Genomic DNA, 10,556 nt, shown 5'->3' with positions numbered 1-10,556 from the left:
ATGAAATAGGAAAAGTCGTGAATTGGCAGTTGTGTAGTGAATATTTGTGGCTCATAAATGTATGCTATCTACTTTATTCTATGTTCAAAAAAAAATAAAACGAAGCCCAGAGAGATAACTCAGCAGAGAAGAGCACTTGCTGCTCCTGGAGAGGACCAGAGTTCAATTCCCAGCATCCACACGGGTCACTCGCAATCGCTTGTAATTCCAGATCAGGGGAACTAACGCCCTTTCTCCAACCTTTGCTGTCAGTATCCACATATGCTTTATATAGAGAGAGAACACACACACATACACGCACACACACACACAATGAAATAAATAAAATCTTAAGGTAATAAGTAGAAGATGAAGACTCAGCAAAGTGGCTGGAGATTTTAAGGAGCTTGCTAACAAGCATGACTACTTGAGTTTAATTTTTATGACCTACTGAGAGAATGAGAGAACTGACTCCTGATGACTGTCCTCTGACCTCCATGTGTACACCCTAACATGCCCTCCCACATACCAAAATAACTAAATGCAACTTAAAAATTAATCCCTAAAAATTATAATAATAAAAATCCTCATAACAAACTAGAGTTTAGAATTTTGTAAGTTAAACTCAAAATGCATTTAAATTAAATAAGTAATAAATAAAATTAGAAATAATTTAATTTTAAGCAGGTAAGCACAAACCTACAATCCCAGACTTAAACAGAAGGATCGTAAATTTGAGGCCAGCGGGACAGTATTGTGAGCTCAAGTTGAATCTGCCTTACAGAGCAAGCCCCCATCTCAAACACAAAGAACAGGAAGTACATGCTTGAGAGTTAATTGCTTCAATCCAAACCTTAGCTCCTTGCAGTAATGACCTAAGCAAACTCCTCTTCGGCTTCTGATCTGCAAATTAAATAATAATACTTGCCTAATTGGTTTGTCAAGAACAAGGTGAGTGGGTCACCTTGCTGGTGGATGGCCCAGGCTGGTAAATCTTCCTTCACAAACCTGCTGCTCCAGTGGACACGAGACTCACCTACGGGGGAAACCAGGATGCAGACCCCCTGCTAAGCCTCTTTCCTGATTCACAAAAAGAACAGCTAGCACGGAGAGAGGCAATGTGTGCTAATTGTGCTTCACAGCCACAGAGTCGGAAGTAATTCACTTATTAGATAACACACATAAAGTTATGTTAACATTAAAATTCACAGGGAAATATAAATTCATCTGTACGATTCTGTCCTGACTTACATAAGTATCCTAAAGTGAACTGCAAAGTAGCTGTACTACATCAGTGGTGGTCATAATTAATACACAAACCAATTAACACAGCTCAGTAAACATTAGTTCCCATATCCTGCTCTTTTAAGGTATAGGATTCAGTAAGAACAAAGAATACTTCAGAAACAATATTTTTTATTTAAAATGACTTAATGTAAATTGTAAGATATAATACGGATTATCATCAGAAACAACTGTTCCCGGCAAGTGTATTTTTGGCTTATGGTCATCTTTTTCTCAAGTGATCCTGGTATTTCTGTTGGAACCATCTGGCAATACTATTTCCAAACATACATTAGAAGCTGCAGTATGGAACTTTGCAAGGAGCTATGCAAATAGGGTCAGGGATAGTTAAAGCTATAAACTATAATTGATGAGGACTCCAGTGGAACAGAAGGACTTCTATTTGCCAAGCACTGTGCTAAATGCTTAAAACAGAAAACTCAATCAAATGTGCATTTTAAGAAGACTCGGAGTCCCAGAACTTTTCTGAAATATTAAAGGATAGATACAGAAACTTGTCAATTCCAAAAAGATGACCAGGCTGAAAAGCCGGGTCACAAACAACTAATGATCTAAGAAGATAGAAGCTGAACAAGATATCACATTTCCCTTGCTGAAAAACTGTAGCCAATTACCAATATCCAGAGTTTGCCTTAGACTTGCCCTCCTTGAACCTTCGGAGTAAACACAACTCTCATTCTGTAGAATGGATTCAACCATATCTGCTACGTCTGATAATTATATAATCTGCGTTAGCATTCTGTCTAAGCTGCACCTTAGTTACCTGGCAACAGCCAAGTGTGCCTGACACTATAAAAGGGGCTGCTTGCTCCCTCCTCACTATCTTGCTTTCTTGCTCTCTTGCTCTTACCCTCTTCCCCCTTTATCCCTTCTCTCCCTGTTCCTTCCCCCTCTCTCCACATGCTCATGGCCTGCCTCTACTCTTCTACTTCTCTTCTCTTCTCTTCTCTTCTCTTCTCCTCTCTCTCTCTCTCTGCGCATATATATATATATATATATATATATATATATATATATATATATGCCCCTACTACTCTTAACTCCCCTCCTCATACCCTGAATAAACTCTATATATCATCGTGTGGCTGGTCTCTTAAGGGAAGTGATGCCTCAAGATGGTCCCCCCGAAGCACCCCCTTTCCCTTACCACACCTCCATAGAACTTAATCTCACCTATCTTTATCTTTATATAAACACATCAATCTGCACTGGGAAAATTTATACAGAAGAACATGTAGTAAACCACACTGTGACTGGAAATTTTAAGACTTTTAATATTTAAAAAATAGAAAGGCAGGCAAGGTGGCTCAGACCTATAATCATAGTATGTAGAAGACTAAGGCATGAGAAGTACCACAGGTGAAAGGTAAGTGTGAACCCCAAGATGAGGGCAAAACCACAAATACACACACAAATACACACTCAGGCACATAAGAGAGGAAATCCTTTAGAAGATGTATACATCTTATATCAACATACCTGTCTAAGATGATATCCTAGAGAAAAATCTACATAATCCATGTATATTAGAATGATTCATATATAGACTATTAAAACTATTAACAGAATAAAGCATTAATGTCTTCCATTGCTCTTTATAGGGGGGTCACATATCAGATATCCTTCATATCAACTATTTATGATTGATAATAGTAGCAAAGTTACAGTTATGAATTAAGATGATATAGTTTTATGGTTGGAGATCACCAAACATGAGAAACTATTAAAGAGTCACAATATTCAGAAGGTTAAGAACCACTGATTTAGCAGCTGTTCTTTAGTGGTCCTAAAGTTTTTGGGGTGTTTGTTTGTTTGTTTGTTTGTTTGTTTAATTATCTTCAAACTAAATTTGTCATGCTCTGGTAGAAAATTCACTGGTGTTTTTAGCTACTCTTGAAATTTTATTTTAATATTTTAATTTAATAGAATTGATTTACCTGTAGGATTGAGTCATTCTATCCAAGAACAAAGAATATCTTCCAACTCATTTCAGTTTTCTAGTCTTGTTTTTATTTTCTTAAAGTTCTAGAGCCACTACTCACTCTCAGACCACTGGTGAGAGTGGGGTTGTATGCCCTGTGACTTGTGGAAGGAGAGGAGCAGCCTATACTCCGCCAATCAGAGCCATGGTGTCAGGGACAGGAATGGCTGGATGTTTGTGCACATGGATCAACAAACATCAACCTAAGACTGATTTCTGGATCCAGAGGAAAGAGATCCTCTGTCAGAGTGGTCACAGGGGCAGAGGACAAGCCTGCGGGTGTTTGCGGGGAGTCTGAAAACAAAAGCAATTTCCTCTTCCTAAAATAAATCAAACGAGGAAAGGAGTCAAATTCCTGTCAAAAATCCCACTTTCCCTGATCATGTCTCTTACGTCAGTGCCTTTACTGGCTCTTTACTGGTTCAAGAAGAACTTGTGCTACTACAACTGAAAGAGGCAACGTGGCTATGCTAGTTTGAACTCTCGGTTGAGCACAGTTCCATTGTTTCACTCTCCTCTCACTTCATCAGGATCGAAGTCTCCTCAAAGGGGGAGCACATAATGGGGACCATTCAAGCATGTCTTTCTAGGGAGAGCTTAGAGGAGCAGCCTGTAAACATCACTTTCTCTAGAAACTTTGGCCTCTTTAGCTGGATCAGAGGCCTTTGCTTAAGGGCACGCAATTAGACATACTGTAAAGATTTCAGCTGAGGATAAATAGCCTTTCCAGATCTGTTTCTTCCCACCCACGAGACACCGCTCCATATGCATAAGACTCCATGTAACACGGTTCTGACATGCCCCCTCCCCCTTTTGGGTTGGAACGCAAGGATCGGTCTCCGAGTTATCGCTTTACAAAGCAGAGGGACACCTTGTAACTGGTTGAACCATAGAAAAGACAGAGAGTATGAACAGCTTATACGAGATACCTTTAATATACCCGTCCTTGGTTCATATATTCTGCCACTTATTGCAGAATGAGGCAGAGAGCCCAGCAATAGAAGCAACCAGCAAATGTGCAACTCACCATTTCCCAGCAGGGGCCTGTGTGGCTCTCAGCGTGAGGCTCTGCCTCTCAATGATCTGAAAAGCCTGCCGCGGCCTGACTTTCTGCTGATACTGCAGCTTCTTGCGCTCAGGATAAGCAATTCCTCTACTGTTATTTTCTCACATGGACTGTAAAAAATAATTGATGTGAATTTGGCTCAACCTAGCTCTCTGGAGTCACTAAAGAAATGGCATTTCTACCCATAGAATTACAAAGTAATATTTAAACATTAGGCTTTAGCATTACTCTTCCAATGTTGCTAAAATATTCCAACTGCATTGTGCCTACTGGTAATTAATAGCCTTGCTTCCCTGCATAACCTCTAAACTAAAGGCTGTACTAGTTATGTAACTAGCTATGTTTACTCTTGTAGAAATGTAAAAGTGTGTAATAGTGACAATTACTTTTCTCCATCCATGCCTCTATTTTTAATTAAGTTTTGTTATGTACTCCCCCCTGAGTTCTCTAATAGAATGTATCCTTTATTCCAGTCCTTATCTTCCGTTTCTTTCCCCTCTTTGTCCCCTCACTCTTGTTCTTCAACTTACTGTGTGAGGTCCTTTGCTAGGACCTTTTCTCCCTTACGAGTTTATGTATTTTGCTGATAACATTAAATTGGCCTGTTATGGGTGCATCAAGTTGACCCTGGAGTTGTTCACGAGGGATCGGGGATGTCTTCAGATATCTGGAGGGAAGATGGAAGAGGCGAGCAAAGAAACAATAATAAAGGATTTTCAGAGAAATAATCCATTCTATGGGAATGTGCATTTAGTGATATGGCTTGGAGAACAGGAACCTACCTGGCTGAGTAATAGCCAGGAGCTTGTGGGGATGGAGGAGGCATCAGGTCAAAGGCAGCAAAGGGTGTCAATCCTGAATGTCTTCAGCCTGGACATAGAGACTCACTCAGTCACACCCTCTGGCAAGAAGGTATGTGAGTCATGGGAGCCTAGAACATGAACCATCATCTATGTGTTGGTCTACTTTCCATCTCTGTAGCAAAGTACCCGAGATGATAAACTTCTAAAGAGATACATTTTATCTTGGCTTATAGTATTGGAAGGTCCAATCCTTGGGGGACTGGTCCCATTGCTTTGGCATGGCAGGGCGTCATGCTGGGAGGGTGCAGTAGAACAAAAACACCCACCTTGCACACAAGAAGCCAAAAGATAAAGGCAAGAGCCAAAGGAATTTCAGCTCTGCAAGGAATGGAAACTATCACCATACATAGGGAAACCTCCTCAGTTTTCATTTTCTTTAGACTCTGAGAAGGGCCAGACAGTGCACATCAGTAATGGTTAATATTCATGGACAAGGACCAGACAGTGCACATCAGTAATGATTAATATTCATGGACAAGTTGGCTAGATTTCAAATTGGGAAATGGATAAGACACAACCCTTGGGTGTGTCTGTGATTTCTAGAGGGAATTCATTGAGGAAGACCCACTATAAATGTGGATGGTATATCCATACTCTAGAAGCCTGAAGTGCATAAACAAGGAAACCAGAGCAGCATCCGAATGGCTCCTTCTCTCCTTCTTTTCCACCATAAAGTGAGCTGTGCCTTTCTCTGTCACACCTTCCCCACCACAGTGGATGGGTGAGATGATGAGCTAGCATCAGTCCTCTCTGCCTCTGGCACATATATGACCACATAATGGTAAAATAACTAACAAACCTCTTGTTAACCATTATCCCAGTGCTTAGCATAGTCCCTGCCCATAGTAGGTACCTAATAGTTATTTATGGAATGAACTACCAAATATCCATAGCAACCTTTTCAGTGATGAGAATAAACTTTAAAGGTTGGCTTTAAAAGTGTCTCAAGGGAATGTCTCAAGGAGGCAGAAGTAGCATTTGTTTATAAGCAAAACCTTAGTCAAGTATAACAGATCTATGTTTGAACAAAAAAAAATGGATATATGATTAGCCACAAAAGCAAGAGGCAGACCAGATGGTAGGGAGGGGAAGGTGAGTGATCATGCAAGTAGTGCCCAAAGAAACAGACATTCAGAACTATGAGCTTATTGATGGCATCACCCTGACATCACTTATCTTTGTTGGGAGGCTCCTCATGAGTCCAATGACCCCTGGTGTTTTTGTTTCCTTATTCATCAAAGTTCTGCCAATCCAGGCACTTTCAGTTCTCAGTGACTGTCTTCCTCCCTGGTGTTTGAATTCTGCACCTGGAGGACAAACTTGAGAACTAGAGTAGCACCAGGCTCACCTAAAAGGATGGCCTTTCCTTGGTCCGCTAAGAAAATGGCGTCATGCTTTTGTCAGCTTGACACCATCAGAATCGCCTCCATAAGACTGGCCTGTCTGTGTGTTCATGTAGCACTTTCTTAATTGCTAAATGATTTAGGAAGGCCTAGTCCACTAGAAGCCATGCCGTCCTTGGGCAGGTGGGCCTGGGCAAAGTGGCTGAGCAAGACAGACAGAAGCAAGCCAGACAGAAGCAAGCCAGACAGAAGCAAGCCAGACAGAAGCAAGCCAGACAGAAGCAGTCTCCCATGGCCTCTGATCCAGTTCCTGCCTCCAGATTCCTATCTTCAGTTCCTGCCTTGGCTTCCTATGCTGATAGACTATAAGACGTAAACTCTTTCCTTTCTCACATTGCTTTGGTCAAAATTTTCTCACAGCAACAGAGAACAAACTAGAACCACTAGCATGTTACACTTCCCTGGCTAACCACTGGCTCTGCCACGATGGAGCTAACTTTCACAAACCATGAAGAATAGCCATTTTCTAGGCTTCTCTGCCTCATCCTGTGCTTCTCTCACTATCACCCGTCTTTCAGGAAATGAAACGAGTCAGCGTTGCTTGGCAACCAATCATCGGTAATAAACACAGAAAATACTTGGAATCTCCAGAAATGTAGTGTGTGTGTGTGTGTGTGTGTGTGTGTGTGTGTGTGTGTGTGTCTATATATATGGTGTGTGTGTTCTCTCCAATACGCTATATCCCTAACCCAGGAACACCTTTACATTCTGGATTTTTCTACAGAGCAAATAGAAGTAGATGAAAAACAAGCAAGCAAACTACATTTTGTATATATCACTGTGGTTCCCTGTCTTGCTCAGCCCCTGTCTCTGGGAAGTTTTCTTTAGCCAGTATTTGTCACAAATCTTTTAATGTCCAGGGCTCCTTACTGTTTGTTTCTGTCTTTTTGCTGTCTTGAGTCACCAGTTACAACCAAATTACCTACCTCATATTGCCTCTGGATCATAGGAAGTCAAAGAATAGCAACTCTTCAAGGACACTCTTTTTTTTTTTTTTTTTTTTTTTACTCAGAGCGAAGACTTTTAATGAATATAGTTTTCAAACACACTGGAGAATCAGGCAATGCTTCCTGCATTGGGTGCAATCCTGGGCCACAAGTCTGCACACTCCTTTGCAACTGGACCTGTGATAGCAGAACCTTCCATCTCACCTTTATTGTTTACTATGACCCCTGCATTATCTTCAAAATAAAGGAACACCCCGTCTTTTCTTTGCTATGACTTTCATTGTCGAGTCACCACTGCCGGATGTACCTTTTCCCTTAATTCTGGTTTGCCCTTCTTAACTGTGGCCATCACCATGTCGCCCACACCAGCAGCAGGAAGTCTGTTCAGCCGTCCTTTGATTCCCTTCATAGAGATGATATACAAGTTTTTGGCTCCTGTGTTGTCACCACAGTTGATCATAGCTCCTACTGGAAGACCCAGGGAAGTTCGGAATTTCGCTCCAGAGGACCCACCACGTCCTCGCTTCGACATCTTGAGCGTCAAGGACACTGTTTATCCGCCTCTCTCCTGTCCCTCCAGTGGCTCCTTCCAATGGTTCCTCCTAAGGCTAATCAGATCTTCCCTCTTCCAGTCTTTGTTCTGTCAGTCTCTCAGTCTCGTGCTGACTGTGACGAATGCTGAACCTCACCAAGTAGTCTCAGACTGACACTCCCTGTGACTCCAGCAAGGCAGTTCTGGTGTCCCATGCTTTTGAACCACACAAAACCCCTGTACCTATGTGCTAACAACCAATTGTCTCCAGCAGACCACAGGAAAGCATCTGTACTCTCAGTTTCAGGTAAATGGAGACATAATGAGAACAATGTCAACAGACACCACAACTACTAACTCAGACCCAGAAAGAACTTCAGGGCTCCAACTAATTTAGTTTAGTTCAGGGATGGTTTGGTTTTAGTTTGAGACACAATTTCTATGTAGCACATTCTAACCTTGAAATAAAGTGTAACCCAGACTGCCTTAAATCTCCATTCCTAGGAGCTAGAAAGATGGCTCAGTCCATAAGGGTACTCAATGGTCTTCCCGAAGACCCAAATTTAATTCCAAATACTCACATAATGGCTTCCAACCGTCCATAACTCAGTTCCAGCAGAGCCAATGCCCTCTTCCAGCCTCCACAGGCACCAGGCACATACATGGTGAACATACATAGATATAGCCAAACACACACATAGAATAAGATATAAACTTTGTTTAATTTGTAAGACTTCCGCATTAGCCTCCCAAGCACGGAGAGTACAGGTGCACACTCCCAAGACTTAGCTCTGCTTTCTCCCCCTCGATTCTGCTCTCCTTCCATGGGCTGCATTAAGCACCAGGCCCACTTTGCCATGGTGGCTTCATCTGTTAGTGCTTCAGTATCACAATTCTCAGACTAATTTATCAGTTGTAGAAATTTATTTCTCTCAGCTCTGGAGTCTGGAAGTAAGATGGGCCTGTGCTCAGCTAAGGTTTGCAACAACCTTGTAGGACAAAGTAACAGAGGGAAAATTCTCTTGGGAGCTTCCTGTAAGAGCATGGTCTCCTCCCTGATTGTTACCTTCATCCCAATTACCTTCTAAAAGCCATGCCTCTTAGGACTGTAGCGTTACATACTGAATTTCAACACAGTATGGGGACTGAATCACCCACCTCACACAGTAACACAGAATAACAAAGTGGAAAGAGTAGTTCCAAGACACAAATGCAAATCTTAGCTCACAGGTGAGGGGAAGCCTTTTCCTGCACTGCTTCTAACCGCTTAGCAAAAGTGCCCGTCTCCTGCAAGCAAAGCCATGTTAGGAGCTTCTGGTTGGAGGAATGACTATAAGCTCCTTCCTGAATTGGTTACTATGGCAATTCACAAAAAAGAAAAAAAAGACTCAACTACCATAATTAGCTTAGGCCAAACAGAGCCCTGCTCAAGAGCAATAATTGTGGTCAATCAAGCCATGAGTGTGTTTGCTACACAATGGGGGTCGGAGGGCATTGAGGGGAGGTAACCATTTTTAACCAGATACTGTCTGTTTAGGTCATACGTTTCCCAGATAGCTGAGTTTCTTCCTATTGTACATTACTGGCTTCAGTTATGCAGATCTAATGTATATTTGTGTACCTTTGACAGAAGAATACCACACTAAATTTAATCATTTAATGATAATTAAGGGCATCAAGATGTAAATTTATTGTTATATCGGTTACAATAAAGTGCCTGATCCCAGGAGTCATGACCCAAAGTTGGGTGCACTTTAAACAAACTGAGCCTATTTTTATGGCGTCTTTCTCTCTCTTCTATAAATTGCTACTTCTAGTCTACAATGGGACTGGAGGCAGAGAAGGAAGTATTTCAACTGCATACACAAGTAAAACTAAAAGTCCCTGGAGGAAGCCATGTCCAGATGCAAACAAGCTTCCAGGCAGGACACTGACTCTCTCACCCTCTCTTCTTGTTCTTGTTGTTGCTTTTATAAGTAAGACTAATGTTATGGTCACACATAAAAATCTTCTAACCAAATTGAAGTAAATAGGATTTTAGCAATACCCCAAGTTTCTTAGAGTGGAGGGAGCCCCAACTGTGGATCCTTGCAGTGTGGAGCAGCTCATTCTGTACTGAACTCTTATTTGCCTCTTATGAACTCCTCACTTGAGTAAAATTCATAGGAAATAAGGACTTACAAGGGGAAAGTTCAAATCTTTAAAAAAAAAAAGTGGGGGGGGCTGGAGAGATGGCTCAGCGGTTAAGAACACTGACTCCTCTTCTAGAGGTCCTGAGTTCAAATCCCAGCAACCACATGGTGGCTCACAACCATCTGTAATGGGATCTGATGCCCTCTTCTGGTGTGTCTGAAGACAGCTACTCACATATAATAAATAAATCTTTAAAAAAAAAAAGGGGGGGGGGAAGTTCAGCCATCTACTCACGAGGAGGTCTTTCCAGGGACCCTTGACCTGGCATGCAACTCCCATGCAAGGCT

At 41.7% G+C, this 10,556-nt stretch overlaps 1 protein-coding gene across 1 annotated transcript; it reads right to left on the bottom strand.

Moving 5' to 3' along the window:
• Positions 1 to 7,580: 7,580 nt before the first annotated feature.
• LOC134480573 (large ribosomal subunit protein uL14-like) lies at positions 7,581 to 10,264 on the bottom strand. Its single transcript, XM_063268121.1, is given in 1 exon segment — positions 7,581 to 10,264. A coding segment is annotated over 1 exon segment (423 nt). The 5' UTR covers positions 8,077 to 10,264; the 3' UTR covers positions 7,581 to 7,653.
• Between the last annotated feature and the right edge of the window lie 292 nt (positions 10,265 to 10,556).

This window comes from Rattus norvegicus, chromosome 9 (genome assembly GCF_036323735.1).
Source record: "Rattus norvegicus strain BN/NHsdMcwi chromosome 9, GRCr8, whole genome shotgun sequence".
In the NCBI taxonomy this organism is placed as follows: Eukaryota; Metazoa; Chordata; class Mammalia; order Rodentia; family Muridae; genus Rattus; species Rattus norvegicus.
This window is presented reverse-complemented; position numbering and strand designations above follow the sequence as displayed.